General features: G+C 41.2%; 1 protein-coding gene across 1 annotated transcript; it reads right to left on the bottom strand.

Annotated features, from left to right (window-relative positions):
- Positions 1-410: 410 nt before the first annotated feature.
- galnt4 (polypeptide N-acetylgalactosaminyltransferase 4) lies at positions 411-16,988 on the bottom strand. Its single transcript, XM_085345822.1, has 11 exons — positions 16,868-16,988; positions 13,582-14,034; positions 11,573-11,742; positions 10,095-10,284; positions 9,764-9,949; positions 8,232-8,349; positions 5,040-5,216; positions 3,454-3,585; positions 2,425-2,535; positions 1,080-1,232; positions 411-997 (listed from the first exon to the last, which is right to left on the bottom strand). The coding sequence occupies exons 2-11, from the start codon at positions 13,965-13,967 to the stop codon at positions 866-868; spliced, it is 1,755 nt and encodes a 584-aa protein (XP_085201948.1). The 5' UTR covers positions 13,968-14,034; positions 16,868-16,988; the 3' UTR covers positions 411-865.
- Positions 16,989-18,331: the final 1,343 nt, after the last annotated feature.

Here is an 18,331-nt window from a genome sequence, read left to right as displayed (position 1 = left end):
GTTCTCAAAAGCAAAGTGACAGATGGGTTTAGAGGGTATTCTTAATTTAACACAACAGGGGAGAATAGATCACAACATCCGTGTCAACTTGATAAACCATCTGAGGCAAAATACACTTTAATAAATACTTCCAATCTCATTCAGAAGGTATTCTACCACGAAACTAGCTCCATAGACAAAAGCTAGAATTGAGAGGCAGTCTAGTATGACCACAGCTCCTTCCTCTCACATGATGGAGCACGTTAGGAAGCAGCGGGTTTGGGGCAAAATGCTGCCGACCTTACATTCCTAATCCATCGTTTTCCAGCAGCCTGTTTTTTCACAATTTTTTTAAAAACAAATATGAGGACATAATAAAAAGAATCAATATTAATTGCACTTTAAGGCATTATTCTATAGTGCATGGTGATTTTCCGATCATGTTTCCGATCAAGAAACTGGCTTTAATCTCTTTGAAGGCACTGCTTCGTGTGCTACACATCTCGCTGCTTTCAAGTTGTTGCAAAACCCAGAGACGGCAATGACACTTCAGGTGTGCTGTGTACTCCACTCTGGCTGTAGAGGCACTTGGATGAAAACAACAACAACAAAAAAAGTCTTAAATTCAGCTGGTGTTCTTTAAAAAAAGACCTCACCTCTGTAGGTATTCACAAAGGTTTAAAAGCACTGGACTGGGTGAGTCATTGGCTTAAAGTGACTTTCTCCAACACCTCTTTTTTTTCTTTTTTTCCCCCCATTTCCATTCAGTGCAGACTTGAAAAGTAACAGAAATGGGAGCAGCGGGGGTCATACCTCCGCTACAGTATTTGCACTGTGGTCACGGAAGGCCACTTAAGGTTCCCTGCTACTATCTAGCTTCCTCCCACTACCACTCAAACTTCCACTGCTGGGTTTTGTCCCCTGGGACGCAGCGCCTCATCTGGGCATCCGTGCGGCCCGTCGTTGTGCGGTAGGCTGTCACGCACATGTCTGAGTGTGGATGATAGATGGTCCTGTCCTGAAAGGTTGGAAGTTGAAAGCGTGGAGTCAGTTTACAGGAAAATGTGAACCTGTGGCACACACATTCATGAATCCCTTACCTCTTTGAACTCCCAGATGAGACTGGGAGGTCTGACTTCCTCATCACGAGGGCAGTGCCTCATTCCGATGGAGGTCTGTCCTTCCAGTACTTCGGCACACAGCTCTGTCACAGAGTTGAAACGGATCTCCTTTTGAGATGTGTATTCAAAGTACTGGAGAGAGAAAGAGACAGTTATTTGGCCATTTTTTCTCCATTTACAGTTAAAATGTATTTCTTTGACACAAGCTTGTATTCACACATTTCTCTGAAAAGAAGCAGAGACTAAGAGATTAAAACTTTTCCTTCTTCTTTCTTCAGCTACATCTGTCTTTTGTTTAGAAAGCCAATTAGTGCAGTTTGGTATTTTTTTTCTTACCCACTAGGATTACAGGATGTTTTACTCTGCTGTTGCGCCACGGCTATAAATGCACTATATGATGCGTCGGCGAGTGTGTCGAGGGATCTCATGAGCAAAGACGGGGCCTTGGCCCTTTCAATCAAGCAGACATGAGCACAAACCCGACTCTTCCCCTCTGGTGTCATTTCAACAACCTGGTCCAGTGGGACAAAAGATGCAATGCTCCCTGTGCTACCCGTTAAGCGGAGGGTCAGGTAATCAATCTTTATACTTCCCCATCCTTTTCTTCACATCTCATACATCTTTCAGTTGCACTGGGGCCCCGTTATGGTCGTTTCTAATAAAAGACTTACTTGGGGTCCACTGTCTCTGGCTTCAAACTTATTTATCCAGGCTGTGCCATTCATTCTGCCCATGAGGCTCATGTATCTTTTAAATGGAACGTGATTCTTATGTGGGCCAGGGAAAGGGGCAGGAGGGAGGTGGTGAAGGGCCCTCAGGTTTTTGTTTCACCGAGAAGCCATTCAAACATTGATTTTCAGTCACACATGGCGCTTTTTGTGACTGAGGACACCTGATGAGGTGCATCAATGGGGTAATCAGAGATAACAGCCAGGTTGAAGATCCACAGAAAGAAGTTCTGCCTATTGTCTGACTCCAACATTAAATATACATCCTCGTAGATAAATAATCTGGTGCCTTCTAAACCAGCCGTTACTGGAATTGGAAAAAAAAAAAAGAAAAAAAAAAAAAGCGCCTGTGATTCATGTGCACCTTTTTTTCCAGCTATGTGTGGATGCAATACCACATTCAGTTTTCCATTCATTACATTCAAGTCATGTTGGACACACCAGCAGAGAGTAATTTTCTGGTGTGAATCAACTGTGGCAGCTTGTTTTAGGGGTTAGCAGAAAGTCTTGACATTTCAAGATATATCTCCCACGGGGGCCACGAGAAGCTGTGGGATTGTGTCAAGAAAGAATAAACACTGAAATGCCTGACGTACCTGGTTGCCTCCTTGGCCGTGGCAGCCGAAAAGAGAAATCTGGGAACCTGTGGGACTGTGCTCTGGAGCGTTGTAGTCAAGGCACTCTGAATGTATTCCTGAGCTACGCACCTGGCAGGAAGAGAGCAGTAAATATTAATAACAAGTGAAATGCGGCACTGTATATCGATTCCTGTGAGGACTCTTATTTTCTTGGATTTATTCTTTGCTGGCAGGTTAGACTTTAAGGCCACGTAGGATGCAACAGCCCTGAAGATGGTGGATTCAGTCATCTGATTAAATCATTAAATGACGGTATATCACCAGGAAGCGAAAACAAATTGAACCTTTGCCATTTTGCTTATTTTCCACATCAGTACACATATATTAATCAATATGAAATAAAACTTACTTTCGCCCAGTTTCATAAGAAAATGTAAATTTTTCTTTGTCTGAGTAATGCCGTTCTTTCAGGTTTTGTCACCGTGTACCTGTAGTGTGGGTGTGCATGCAAATTTTAGACAGTTCTGACAGCAGAACATTTGAGACTTTGGACGATGCCCTCGCTGTAGCATTTGACTTCACAGCTGTCACTGGGAAATGTGTGTCGACGTGGACAGGTGGTGGATTTTTGGACATTATAACTAAAGAAGAAATCTTTGAGGGAATTTTCTTTTTCGCTTCAGAAAAAAACAGAGACATTGCTGTGGCTAAAATGTAATTGTTTTAAAATCCAACACTGAGCCAAGAGCAATTTTTCTGTAAAGCATTTTATAACAGGAGACTTCACCAGATGTCTGAATTAGAAAGGTCTTGAGCCCAGTCAAATGGATTTCAAAGCCTTCCCACTTTCAACGGAGTTTTCTCATATCACGTCTCACCCGAATACTTTTGTTTCACACTTGAATGATGAATGAAGACACAGCCGCATTGCTGTCTTTTATAAATCACAACAAGATCTGCCATCAGTCCAAAAACTAAATAATTAATCTTGCACTAACAGGATCAATAACAGAATTCAGACACAGCATCTGAAAAGGAGACACTTACAGCCCCGTGCCAGCCCTCCCTGTCCTCGGGTACATGTAGTTCAGGATAGATGTTCTTCAGATACCACTCAAAGCTGTTGCATTTCAGCTTCTCCCTCAAAAGTAGCCGTTCTGAAATATTCCCATATTTCTCCTGTGAAGCAACCACACAATGCATGAGTCACTGCTGTGGGTGAAAAAGCTGGTTAGATTTAGGAGAGTTTATTAAGAATGTACATTTATGGACAGTATCGCTTTATTTATACATTGCAGCTACATTTTAATCATTAGAGCATGCACACTTTTCTTTAAATATACACTGTATGGACAAAACTACTGGGTCACTAACACATTACACCTACAGGAACTACTGGAAACCATGCAATGAAGTTCCTTGTGCAGTTTTTCTGTAGATGTTAATGCCAGAGGGTGTTTGGAGCTCAGCAGAGCATTATTTTATAAGCAAATTTGGAGCATTTTTAGGCTTTATTAGCCTTACAGTACATGTCTGCTCAACCTTGTGAGTTAAACCGATTCTCAGGGCCCATTACTTTTGTACATACAATTTACATAAGATTTTTGACAACACAATTGATGGGTGTTTTCATAAAGGACACAGTTAGACTTTTAAAGCAAATATTTACATCCTGGATTTGAGAGGTGAATCCGGCTCCTGTAACTCCAAAAATCGAGTTCAAATAAGAATCTCAGGAAGCCAACTAGCAGATTATTGCCAACAGCATGTTTTAAATAGCTGTGTTTGCTAAGGCGTGAAGTCTACCCTAGGAGTCTAGAGTTCCTTTGGCATGTTTGAGGATGGATTATAACAAGACCGCCTAACACACACACACACACACACACACACACACACACACACACACACACACACACACACACACACACACACACTAAACTAATTCAATCATAAGATTTCTGATCTATCGAGTACTTTTTCTTTGTGATCCTTACTGCATTGTGCTCCCAATCTCAAAATTAACAAGAAAAAAATATTTAAAATAAATGAACAAAAAAACAACATAAAACAATAATTCCTTATAAAAAAAACACATTTATAACAGCTATTCTTTCTTTAGAAAAGTGTAAAGAAAAGTTGGAATATCAACATGATTAAATGTATTCAATGAAAATTATATAACTCATTAATCAAACTAGTCACACGTCTATCGCTCTATAGCTGCATGACAAATTATGACAGCAACGTAATAGACTTGGAGCTGATGATCTTGGTCTGTGCTGTGTTCAATCTCCCCTGACCAGGTAATTTATTGTTTGATCAAAGATCCCTGACATTAATAATGCACTTTTTTCAGATAGTTGAAACTGAGATACATGAATCTTTGATGGTGCCCAATACTCAGAACCTGAGAGGCACAGCACTCACACCATACACACACATGTGAACAGCCTCAGTACCTCAATACACCTAACCCACTCAGTCAGATACTGATCTTATATCCACACCTACAGGGGGCAGTTAGATGAATCATCTAAATCTGACACCAAAAATAACTATTCAATTTACTGTCTACACATGGTGCTGGATAGTGTGACAACATATCAGTGCATGAAACACGCAAAGTGTCTTACCTTTCTGGCTGGAGGGTTCCTGTTGTAGAAGTGCTTTTTGTAAGAGTCCATCCAGACCTCTGCAGCTCGGACAGTATTCTGGAGGAAGTTGGGCCGCGCGTAAGGGGCTTTTTTAGGGAACACATGTCCCACGTGCGAGCAGGGATGAATCTCCAGGCTGCCCCCACACTGCCACACCTAAGGGTGGCAGATATGCAATTAAGTAAAGTAAAATGTATTTATATATCACCTTTCTAGATAACAACTGTGTCACAACAACAATTAAGAAATAAAAAAAAATACAAATATTAAAACAAACTCTTTAGTGGAGTCCACAGATCTCAAATGTTAATGTTACCTCATTTCAAGTGAAGTTTCTTCAATATGTTAACGTGTTCACAACACGAGTAAAAAAACAAACACAATCACGTTTCCAGGATTGTGTTTGTCAGGAAAATTAAGGTCAAGTACAAAGATGGCTGCTGAGCAGCCCAAGCACAAACAATGTGTAAAGTGGGCTAAAAGTAAAGTGCGACGGAGCAAGTGTCCCTCTCACCTGATGCCTCTAATTGTTTTTATTTTGTAACGTATTTCTCTCTCTCATGCAAGTATCTTTATCTAGTACTTAAACCATAGATGGGTGTGAGATGTGTGCCCCACCAGTAACACATGTTCTCAGTATTCATGGGTTATCACACCTATCTTCGAACTCAGCCTTACACACATGTCAGGCGACTGCATGCTTTGCATGCTTGTGTTACTTTTGTCTTTTCCCTAATTTATGTCTTCTCTGCCCTTCATCGTCCTGCCTGCGACCTGGAAATTAATCTCAGTATGCCTTGTTGAAGGACGCCTCAATTCCTACAGGGAAGGAAGGAAGACAGACAAGAGAGGAGGGTTGCTGGAGGAGCTATAATCAAGAATGCACAAGTGTTTTCTTTGCTAGAGTATTTTTACCTTCAATGTATAAAAAAACCCCACGCTACTCAGGTAGAATATGTAAACAATAGTAGGAAGAGGACACTTTTAAACAACCAGTCTTTTTTTATTCATACATTTCTTTCAGCGGATGATCAAACAGTCTGCCCTTCACTTCTTATGTGTGATTAAAATGAGCCATATTGCAAATTTAATCAAAAGTAGCCGGTAACATAAAACATCATGAACACTGTTACACCTGCAGTCATAAAAATGCAGCAGCGGTTGGGCTATAACAAAACAATTTACGACCCAGCTTTGCCACATCTTGGATTAAACTGACATTGAGTTAAAATGAGGCTCCAAGGCAAGGATGTCTCATATTGTTAAAACACCTGTTGCCTCAGCTCCTTGATCCTCGTGTCCTTTCTTCCTCACATCTTTAGTGGGAAGGATTAAGATGCAAGGAAAAGGAGTCGAGAATGTAAAATTTGAGTAATGGGAAACGGAAATACCTGTCCACAGGCAGACATATAAAGATTTATCAAAGGTGCCTGTGAAGGTTGTTTCCACTGCTGAAGATTTTTCCAAAACAACATTTTGCAAAAACTCACAAAGTAAAAACATTACCAGCTTCACCTCACTGCTGGTAAACGATTATAGACCACATGGAGACCCTTCACATGTGGGACAGGGGAGGGTTGGGGGATTACTAACACTTGGGCCACCTATTTCCTGTACATTTGACCTAATGGACCTCAACCATCTTCAATCTCGGCCTTTGACACCTGTGTAAGTTTTTTCTTTTTTAGACTGCATCATCCACAATGGATCTTTTTCCCAGCAGCCATTCTGACATGAAATCATGGGCAAAGACAGCTGTTACTAATCGCCTTAATGAGGGCTCAGCACTGAAACAGATCAGAACCGTCATGACTGCAGTAGTAACAACTGTGTTTGACTACTACATTTTGTCCAATGGCTGCTGTGAAACAAGTCTATTGTGGTGTGTTTTGACAATAACACTGTGCACAGTTTTGTATCAAATATTACCAAAATGGTGATTCAGCTTCTTAACATTATTTTTAAGTCCTTATATTATAGGAACAGCTTGAGAGAGACAGGTCATGGGGAAAAAACAGAGGTGGTGGTAAGCCGCACAGTTGCTGCTGTTAGTTGGTGTAAGGTTGGTGCACTGGGCATGTGCTGTATCTGTAAGCTGTTGGTCGCCACATGATTCTGTTTAACTTTATGTGTATCGGTCCACCTTGTCTTGATGTTCCTTTTAAGCAAAGATTACAAAACAAGATCTACTACAGGTATTATCTGAATGAAGAAACTGCTTTATCAATCTTACCACAAAGGTTCAACACATACTTTTGTGAGTCATACAGCTGCATTTATACTAGAACCTACACAGACAATCTCTTTTTACCTTACATTAATGGCTGGATCGTTCACCATTGATCGAACAAAAGATTAACATCCTTAAAGAAATGGTCTGGTATTGATTTAGTGCTTTTCTACACAAGTCTTATTTACATTTACCCACACATTCACCTAAGTGCTTTTTTAATTCCCACACTCGCACTACCGCCTCCTACACAAGGCAAAGCCATTATCATAAGTCCATAGGCAAACAGCTAATGCAAGACAGTCCTTTCCATCTTAATTCAGAAAGCATTTTACGCCGCACCACTATTTTTCAACACTCCAAAAAAAAGAGACCTAGAAACCAATTCACTAAACATAAATTATGTATGGGAAAAAGTCCCGGTGAGAGGCATTTTTGTTTCCACATGCATAACATATCACTCAGCTGAACAGCCCATTCTTCTTCACAATGTAGACAAATACACACTATAAATCATACACACACAATTTACATTCCTAATCTTGCATGCTCCTGCTTAAAATCTGTGCCAGCTTGATTGACGCCAGCAAGTGAAAAGTGACACCAACATCACAACAAGGTATCAGCCAATATAAGGCTGCAGTTTCACATACCCTGACTGACTGTGATCTGACACTGACTCACACCAACTACGCACCAGCGGGCACAGGATAAACATTTTCCAACTAAATTTAATGATCTTTCTCTCTGCTCTCTATCGCAGTAAAAAAAAGCTGAGTAAAGATATGGTTTGTCTGGATCTGGTAACAAAGCAACTCAGATTAGTGAGTCTTTCGCAAAATGTTTTAAAAGAACCACTCAGGTCTAATATCGATTAAGTGGCCCTGTGGGGGCTAAGCAGACACTTCACTGTGATTCTGAGTGATGGAAAATTAACTCACCCTGAAAGAGAGCTCCAGGTTTTCTCCTCCCCACACATCCATGCCCATGTCATACGTGCCCAGATACTCAAAGTAGGCCTTGCTAACAGCAAATAATCCCCCGGCCATAGTAGGAGACCTGTGAGAATACAAGAAAAACAAGATCATTTTTATCATGGCCATGTTCAATCCCGTTACACAGAAAAACTCAGCGATTCCCTCTGCGCAAGTAGTTGACGATAGTGGGGAGAAAAAAAAAACAAACTTCCTTCAACAGGAAGAAATGTCTGGCTGAAACAGGCTTAAGGAGGGCAGCCATTTACCTTGAGCAGTTGGGGTGAAACAAAAATTACAGAAAGGGACAGAAAAAAAGATGACAGGGAGAAAAATAACAAATTATGGAACAGAAGATACAACGTTACTGAACTGTAACAGTGTCATACAAGTGAACATCGGTATGTAACCTTTCACTCAATGAATCCAATCAGTTCCAACCAAATCCATGCATACTTGCAGAGACTGACATATGGATGGTTTAGGGTTTCCTAGCAAACTATAAGGTTCAAAACACCTTAAAAGTGGAGCTAGTGCCAGTCTCTGAATTAAATAGGGAGCTGGTTCCCCAGGAAGGAGGTTTATAGTCGAAGGCTCTAAGAACCACAAGTGAACCTGCCCTCTGGCAGCAGAGTGCTCTACTGGGATAAAACGGTACCACTGTCCTTAAGATATGGTGGGGTTTTGGTTCATTAAAGGCTTTATGTGTGAGGAGTATACCAATGAGGAAGCCAATGACATTAAGATAATTTGGGAGATATATCATTTCTTATGCTTTATTCTGATTATCTGAAAGCTTATAAGAGAACTGCTGCGACATCTTGATATTAACAAGTGTAAATAGTCCAACTTAGAAGTTAAAAAAAGCTATAATTAAGTCCATAAGTTTCTGGATAATGACAGGACTTTTGTAATTTTTGTAATTGCAGACTTTTAACTTTTATTCAACTGTTTTAGCAACTGTTTAGGAAATTGCGCATGTAAGACAAACTGGAAACTGATGAATACAAACTAAACTGTCCTGGTGAGGCTAATTTAATATCAGTGTTTTTTTTACCTGTATTAAAATGTTGTGTCAGTGGTGCCAAATGCAGCAAAGAGATGGGAGGACGAGAATATAGACAAGTTGATTAACTGAGGCTATGAGAAAATGATAAGGTAGCAGGAAGCATAATGGATTTCCCAGTGTTTTAAAGATCAATCACACAGTGAGGATTTCTCCTGACTCAAAATGGGCATTTGGGGAATAATTATGAATACAAACACTACTGGTCTCATTAAAGTTAAAACAGTCTCTGTTACCTCACTTAACAGTGGTCTATCTAGTTTCATATTACTCTGGCCATTCAGTGTTGCATGTTAATCTTGAGTAAATGAAATCCTCCTTTAAAAAAAACAGCCACGATGCTTTTTCTTTGGGGGATCTCTTCACTGACATGTGTCAAGCTGATAAAGTGATCTCTCATGACAGTAGGCCTTGGAAAGTACCATACTGTTACCTGATGGGGTCGATGCGAGACTTGCGCCTCTTGCGTTCCATTTCAGGGACAGAGTGCCACTGAAAGGTGAGTCTCCAGTCAAATCCTCCGATCATTGGCTCATCTGTTTGCATGTAAAACTCAAACGTGTTCCAGTCGATGGTGTCGATCACAGGGCACACGATGGTACTCGCATTCTCAGAAATCCTAAGAGACCATAACAGGCAGAAAGGAGGGTGGCAGGAAAAAACGAAAAGAAGGGGGGAAGAAAAGTTGATTCAATGTGAGTCTTAAAGCTTAAAAACAATTTCTTCCTTTTTCGGATAAGGTTGTTAAAAATGTATTTAGGCACCTTTCCAACAGAGGCTCAATCCAGCCAGGAACACACTCACAGTGGCAGTCAAGAAATGTCAGCACGTCACCGGTGGCATAGGTGGCGCCAATGAGACGTGCACGAACCAGCCCCTCCCTTTTGTTGGTGCGGATAAGACGCACACGTTGCAGATCACTGATGTAGTCGGCTAGCTTGGATTTCAGGTAGCCTATTTTTGTAATGCAAACACAAAGAAATCATGATATCAAATGATTTAGTATTAAAACAAGTGGACAGACACACAAGTACTTCTATATTTATGGATTATGAAGTGAAATGTTCATCAGCTCTTGACACAAAACAATCATCTTGTCACCAACTTATTACTCCTTCATTTGTGTTTTATTGGCTGCTCACCATGCGTCATTACCTACAGAACTGCATACTAGTCCCTGATGATTTGGGAAATACCAGCACTCTGTTTTATTGCACATTTATCATGTTTATTGAGGCAACGCTGGTATCAAAAATAGTAGTAGGTAGGTGATTCGTGCAGTTTTAAACACACGTCAACACTAAAACTTGATATGCTAGATCCGGTTTAGCCAGCTTTAAAGGGGAAAGCTGTCACTCCTCCAGCAGCCGGCTGTCTGGTTTAGGAGTGGCATGTCTAACATTCCAATTGGTCAGAGTGGCTGGAGGAAAGGAAATGATGTCACCGCAACTCAGTGCTCACTGAGGTCATCTTTATGGTGTAATGTCTCTGATCCGCACAGACTAGACTTGCTGTGACCAAATACTAATTCCATTAAGACAGACAGACATCAAGCACCTCCTATATCCAGTTTCTGAGGTGTAGTAGTATCATTCTTAGAGTCAGCACAAGTCAGCAGACGATCCATTTACTGATGAAAACTGCAAGATGTGACTGAAAGCACCTCAAAAGCCAGGGGGCAGATGCAGAGTGTAGACTGTTTTGCTACTGTTGTGCTGTTCCTGAGGTCCAAATGTTCCTGCTTAAGTTTCCGACTTGCTTATAAAGATGCTGGCTAAAGATTTATATTGCTTTGTTCTTAAAATGACAAAATAACAAAATTTACTGGAAAAAACCCACACAATCACAATTTTAAACACAACCTTTTTTTTTTAAATTTAATTACCTGGCCAAGTTTTAAATTTCTTATCCTTCCTGAGCAGATTTATCTGCTCTGGGAATATTTTCAGGACAGGAAATGTGTCAGGACTTGTTTCAGAGGACTGTTTTTTTTCTAATTGCTCTATTCAAAGGCATTCACTATTCATCCCACTATAGACAGCATCTTTATTTCTATATATAGCAGGCTCCTTCTTGAATCGTCTTTTGTACTTTGTCACTGTGCCAAAATCAAAGCGGCACACAAATGAGGTTTGGTTCAACTGGTTTACTAAACTAGGCCGAGCTGTCAGTCATCTTTGTTGCACAGCTCGTATGACAACATTTTACTTGTACAGAGACAAAATTACACACGCTTACAAACCTCGGTCACTGAAGTCATCGACGAGGATGATCTCTTTCAAGAGGACGGCAGGCGTGGCTTCCAGCACGCTGTGAATGGTCCTCAGCAGGGTGGACCAGGCCTCGTTGTAGAAGGCTATGATCACAGAGGTGGTAGGTAAATGTCGGTAGTCAAACTTCTTACTTCGGCATCTGAGGCATGCAAGTGTGTTTGTGTGGGTGGAGGGAGAGACAGAGTTGACACAAGCTTTAGTTTACTGTATTTTCATGGAGACACAACAGCACTGTAAATGAACTCATACGGGCATGAAATTATTTTTCATATGGCCAGAGCAGGCTCAGCGACAAGTGTGGCAGGAGGAGGCTTCTGGTCCTAATCCAGATGGCACTCATTAAAACAATAAAGAGAAGCAGAAATATGGATGGGGGTAGGGAGCGTATAACACCAATGAGCAACATACCACAGCAGCGCTCTGGGGGGGGGGGGGGGGGGGGTGAAAAAAAAAGAAAGAAAAAATTGGGACCAAATCAAAAGCTGGAAACTGGACAAAGAGAGAGCAAAATATGACACAGAAAGTCAGGAGAAACACGAAAAACAAAAAGGGTAAAATGTTTCTGTAAGCTCAAGACTGTGAAAGCACAAAATTGGCACAGATTTTTAGCAGTTTTGTAGCCAGAGTTCCAATTTACAAATATGACATTGCTGGAAGTGAGTTGGACACAACAAATCAAATGAGCTACTTCGCCCTCCCCTCAGAAGCACTGTGTTTATAGTGCTGCAGTTTCATCTCAAGAGAGCCTAAAGCTAATCCGCTAAAAAAAAAAAAAAAAAAAAAAAAAAAACACCTGCTGGAGGAAACGGGAAAATAGTAATGGACTAGGTGCAGAACTACAACAAACATATACACCACTTCAAAATTAATAAACCTGGGAGGACATGACCCATTTGCTTACAGATTTACAAGCCCTAAAGCCAAACAAAAAGACTAGCGCATCTGGAGCAGTCTGACAAGAAGAATGAGAATTTACTGTTCTCAGATCTTACTGAGTGTAATAACAGCCAGTCGTGGCCATAATTTAGTCCTACGGCATGTTATCTGACAAGCAGCGGAAGTATATCAGCTGACATAACAACAAAACAAGTGCATAAATATATAATATGTTCATACAGAAAACACCCAGAGCACTGCTGCATCCTGTGTCACATCTGCACTCGTCAAATGTCCCTCTGCCACTGCTAGGCCCACGTCACCCATCGTTACAAGGAGTTACTTTCAGCCACTGAGACATTTTCCTCCACCCGGCGAGAGCATCTTTGTGTGTGTGTGTGTCGCAGTGGTGACAAGGGTTACTCCAGTTACACCTAGGTGACCCAGGAGACTCATTTTTCCAGCTCCAGTTTAAATAACATTTAGCTTGGGGTGTTCAATGAGCATAAATAGAACAATTGTATTTAGCTGTGATTGCAAATTTGATGCTAGAAATAATCTATAATGCTTTACAAATATACTCCAGGGCATTTAAAATAAACACACGGCCTTTACACAATCGAATGACGGTTCTCGCCAAGTTGATGCTGATGCAACATCTGGGTTTCATTAGCATGAGAGGCAGTAAGCGAAGAGACAAAAGGCCAAAGGGCCGAAGGAGAAACTGCTAATAAAAGACATCACACGGTGTATTTGAGCTGCTGACAACAACCGAGGATGAAATGAATCAATTCAGCCAAAAAGCCTCTTACAACAACTTCACCAAGCCCTGCACTGGATCACACGAGCCTTCATGCTTGTCTCTAACTGTCAGTGAAAACGTGATTCCAGTAAAGAGTTCAACTTAATCTCTACTGAGTAATTTGTAACCGTTGTAGCACTGAAGATGCTCCAGGCAATATTCAAGGCCTCGTGTATTAGCAAGGAAAATAGAAAGCATTAAAAAAACAAAACAATTTAAGTGAGTTTTCTTTCGACTGGTTGTCAGATGCCGTCACTCAGTAAGTAACTAATGGATTATTCTTGTTTTTTCTGTACTCACTCTTTCATCCTGTGGTCCTGGATGTGCCGATGAAGGGAGATCTTGTCGCTGACATAAATATTGATGGCGTAGTGCTCCACACTGTCCTGCTCCTGCTTCTTTTCTTCAGGGCTCAGGTTGAGGTGTGTGGTCCGGCCCCACTCCCCTGGTGCATTGTTGTCTGGTGGTGGTTTAATGTACAGAGGCCTAGCCAGCTGCTCATCATTCCCACTCTCCTCTGAGACCAGCTGTCGTTCCTTAAGATTTTGGTCTTTAACCTCATCCTCCACAGAGGAAGAGAAAGGGAAAGAGGAGCGCTCCAACAGCAGATAGCCAAGCCACAGCACCCACAGGAGGAAACCAGCCTTGGCCAGCAAGCCCAGCTTTCGAGAAACACGCCCCCTCATGACAGGAACCACCAAGGAAGGACAGTGACAGGCTGAGCTTCAAGGTGCCCTTACAGGACACAAGCCTCTGGAGGAAAGAAAGAAATAGACAAAAGTTTATAATCACACACATTTTATGTCACATTTTAAAGCAAACCACAAAAGGAGGTGGCTGAGAAACACCGCTGACAGGAGCAGACTATCGGAACTCATCTCAACAAAGCTCTCCCATTAGATAAGGCTTAATCAAGTAAGAACCCAAGTTCTTAATCTAAACACTTACATCCACGAAAGATCGTATCTGCCTCTAAATGCACAAGTGCCCTGAGGACATCGCTCCCATTGACCAGACCAGCGGTAATCAACGCCGACATCATAAATATGCTTGCATGCTCAGGGCCACATTAAGATGCTCATTAAATACAAATTGCAAAGATGGAAGAGGCTAAATTATGGCTCACACGGCAATGTGCTGAATAAATTAAGTCTGTGATGCACTCCAACGAGAGATATGTCAGCCTGATAAAATTAATTAAAACTGAGCTGTTTTATTCCCAGTGAATCGCACTGAGTCTTACCGGAAATGTTTCTCACATCTGTGCCTCATATACAGTCAGATTTTTTCCCCCTAAATCCAAAAGTTATATCAAGTCTTTTAAACTTTCACCTTTTATAATTTTCCTTCCTTTTCATTTTTGAATACCCTAAACATATATGACACATATTTGCAGCAAAGCAGAAAACACATATTTAAAGACAGTGGTCAAACAGCCAGGTTTAAGCATGCCTTTTGTTTAGATTTGGGTTTAATTCATTGTTAACTAGGAAACCTTTTAAAAGACTTGATTTTTTAAGAACCTGGTCTTTTGAAGGATTTCTCATTTTAAGACTTGTGTTCTCTTCCACTCGGCCAAATTCAAGGCTGATTGGAAGAAACCTTAAAAAACATAAAAAAAAACCAAACAAACAATTGGAATAGGAAAAAAAAATTTATTTTTTGGCTTTTTTGAAAAACAGGATTTTCCCGGGTTTATCGGTACATAAAGACAGCAGTTTTGACATTTGCATTGGCTTAGCCTGCCAAAAGCTAGAAGAAGCCTGTGGTAAAAACAGACCACTTAGCTATGTTGACACTGATCTGGATGTAATCACATAATTGTGTTGCATTAATATTAGAGCAGGGTGGCATTTGCCGTAGTGCCAGCTAATGTCAGACAGGCTTAGTGGCAATAATGATTCACACACACACATACATACACAGTCCCACACACCACAGCAGGGCTTCTCCCTCCTCACAGAACAGGCTAATGATGGTTATTTCCAACTTTTACCAGAAGAAAAATGCAAATTATGAGAAAAGCTTGGCTTAAAATGGCCTTTGAGGAAACGCTTTAAAAGCAAATAGAAAAATCAAAGAGTGCACGCATCCGCAGTGCAGAGTAAAAAAGAAACTCAATTGCCAATGGGAGTCCTTCAAGGCAGCAGCGCAGCCTTTTCACTCCAGTCTGGGCTGTGGCCAGAGAACTCTGGACTCCTGAGGTTTCAAAATGGAGACGCCTGCAAACAAAACCCCCTTTTATTAGCAGTCCATCACACCTTCCACTCTCTCTGAATCTGATAGCCTTACCCAGGGCAGCTGCTTGGATCAAGCAGGATGGGGGCAGAGGGCTAAGATGCAACGTTAATCCTGACCTGCTTTTTGGTCATGAAACAAAAACACACAAAAAGAAGGGAGACGAGGGATAACATTGGTTTCCTGGGGTGCATTTTCTGCTGCATGTCCCACCCAGAGAGCAGTGAAAGGATGGGTCAATAGCTGATAAAATAAGACTCTATGTTAGAGTCACTTAAAATTCTGATGTCATGAAGCCCCGACTTCTCTCCACGGTCAGCCTGGAATGAACACTATGTACTGCATACATTGCACGCTTCATTTCCTTGTCAACCAGTCCAGAAACGACAAATAGCTGTAAATGGTGTAATATCCAAGAGGCACTAGCTGAACAGGTTACACAAACAATGCTTGACAAAGCAAAGCAACTCTTCCCCACCAACCGACTGGCTCTATTTCATTTTAAGAAGACAGGGATCACTGACTCATCGGAGCAACACAAGCAGCTCTCAGCTGCACTCTGTGTATATGGTACTGACAGAAAGGAGCCTGGGTGGGATGAGTGATGATGGCAGGCTTAATTTAACTGTTGTCTCTGACACACAAACAAACCCAAACACACTTGAAACACACTTTAAAACAACGCTTCCCCTCCTCGCTTTATTAAAGCTGATAGGTGCTCCAAATGAAAGCAAAAGTAAATCTCGAGTAAACCCCTAACACTGCCATCTCTCTCCCCACGGCCTAGCTGATGATCAAACTTTTATCTTAATTTGTATTTATGAAGAAAGGGGAGCTTTGAGGAAAAGAGAAATAGCAGTGGAGAGAGCGCCTGTCTCGAAAGCTGCAGTCGTAACACGCAAGTTCAGCAACAGGTCTCCGGATCTGTCAAACTAAATCAGTGTTTGGCTCCTAACTAGTCGTACAGTCAGCAGAGAGAGCAAAAGCCTCCGCTGACCCCCCTGGATGAAGGTCGCATTAAACACACGCATAGCACAGCAGCAGCAGCGCGCGCGCGTGTGTATGTGAATGTTTGTGTGGGAAGAATAACCTCAACTTTCTACAAAGCCTCCACTTGAATTAGCAGCTACTAGAGGCTAAATGACAACCTCTTCCTACTTTCAAAGAAAGTCCACATTAGTTGTGGTGCCAAAGTTTTTTAAGTTTAATTACTGCTAAACGAGTGAGGAGCGCAAATAGATTTTATCGACATCGTCAACAGACAAACTGTACTTTGAACTTGACGACACATTGTAGCTGGGAGAGCATTTCTGTGAAGAAAGACGAGGTTAGCTTGTGTTGAGTTTACCTTCGCAACAAGTTACATGTCTCGGAGTTACTTCGAGAGTTGAGGCCGTTGTCTGTCAGCCTGGCTGCGGTCTTCTCACACTCAAACCTCTGGCTTGCAGATGTCAGCATACCCACATCCTTTCCTCCACACTGGGTTTCTGACCTCTGTCAAGACAAACTGAAAAACTACAGCGGTTCCGTCGTAACCTTTCAAAATAAAAGTCCAACAATGACAGGAGTTTAACAATAAGTATACATAGGAATAAAACATTAAAAAACATCTTTATATGTACAGAAGTATATGTTTATATATGGTATCATTAACCATTAATGTACGTTACATAAACGTCAATGTGAATTTTTTTCAATAACCTAAATTATTCAATGAATAACACACGTAATTGTTCGTTTAAGCTATACGGTACCCCATGGTTTGTACTTATGTGTGTTGTCTACAATAGATTTTTACGTCTTGACATTTCGTCATATTAACTTCCTCATACAAAATCGCGGGGGGTGGGGTGGGGTTGTAGTTGGTACTTCCGGTGTTGTTAGCAACGTCTCCAGTTAAATTGACGAAGTACTTCATGCTAGCCTGTTAGCTATTCATTTGGCTCTGTCTACAACTGAAACCCCCACAGGTTTTTAATAACTTTAAACTTTGTATGTGACTGTCTTTGTATGTAACTTTGGAGTGATGACTATAAACGTTATATCCTGACTCTGTACAATGTGAAAACAATCTGACGTGAGTTTGTCTAAACTTTAATTTGTGCAAAAACTCCGATACCTTTCGAGATAAACACTCGACCTGCACTTGAAAACAATGATCTGAAGCACTTCGTCATTTTACCATGACTTTATAAGAGCCCAAAATGTTTGGCTCATGTGTCGCTGCTTTCTAAAAACAGTCATTTTACAAAACGCTACACCCACTTAGAAACTCCTGCCACGTTTGTAGTACGTTTATGAGCTGATAACATCATCTGAATGAATGAACCTTCTATCCAGATGTAAAGAGTGTCACTGTTTGCATATCATGAAGACATAGCAGACATAATGCAAGAGAAAAAAATAACATGAGCTGGTGTTTTACCACAGCAGCAACTGCAACTTTTAATCTTCTTTAAAGAGTTAATTGAATTTAATAGCAGGCTTACAGGTTTGTAATTTTGATGCAACGAGAATTGCATGGAGATCAAAAACTCCAAAGCATGCAATAAAGTCTGTTCAGTGGATTGATGTCAGGATACATGAGGCAAAAAGACTGTAGGTATTGCTTTTTGGTTTGATCGTGATGCCATGTAGTGTCTGACCCCCCAAAAGAGCAAATGAGAAACCACTGTGATGTTCACAGGAATGCCGAAAGGATCTATGCGCCCCACTGTACAAAGGGACTGTGTAATCCACACAGACACATGCACCAACAGCCCTTCCCTCTGTGCTCTCGCTATTATGAGCTTGGTTTGTTTTCTCATAGTTC

Source organism: Diplotaxodon limnothrissa, linkage group LG22 (assembly GCF_057381915.1).
Source record: "Diplotaxodon limnothrissa isolate DT_005_m linkage group LG22, D_limnothrissa_male_GT1.1, whole genome shotgun sequence".
Taxonomy (NCBI): domain Eukaryota; kingdom Metazoa; phylum Chordata; class Actinopteri; order Cichliformes; family Cichlidae; genus Diplotaxodon; species Diplotaxodon limnothrissa.
The sequence above is the reverse complement of the archived record's forward strand: the minus strand, read 5'-3'. Positions and strand labels throughout refer to the sequence as shown.

Bases quoted from the DNA above. Each gene is read 5' to 3' on its own strand.
- galnt4 (XM_085345822.1), bottom strand. From the start codon at position 13,967: ATGAGGGGGCGTGTTTCTCGAAAGCTGGGCTTGCTGGCCAAGGCTGGT. The intron at 5,217-8,231 runs GTGAGTTAATTT...TGCCACCCTTAG, and splicing joins ACCTGGAGCTCTCTTTCAGG to GTGTGGCAGTGTGGGGGCAG. The intron at 3,586-5,039 runs GTAAGACACTTT...GTTGCTTCACAG, and splicing joins GGAACCCTCCAGCCAGAAAG to GAGAAATATGGGAATATTTC.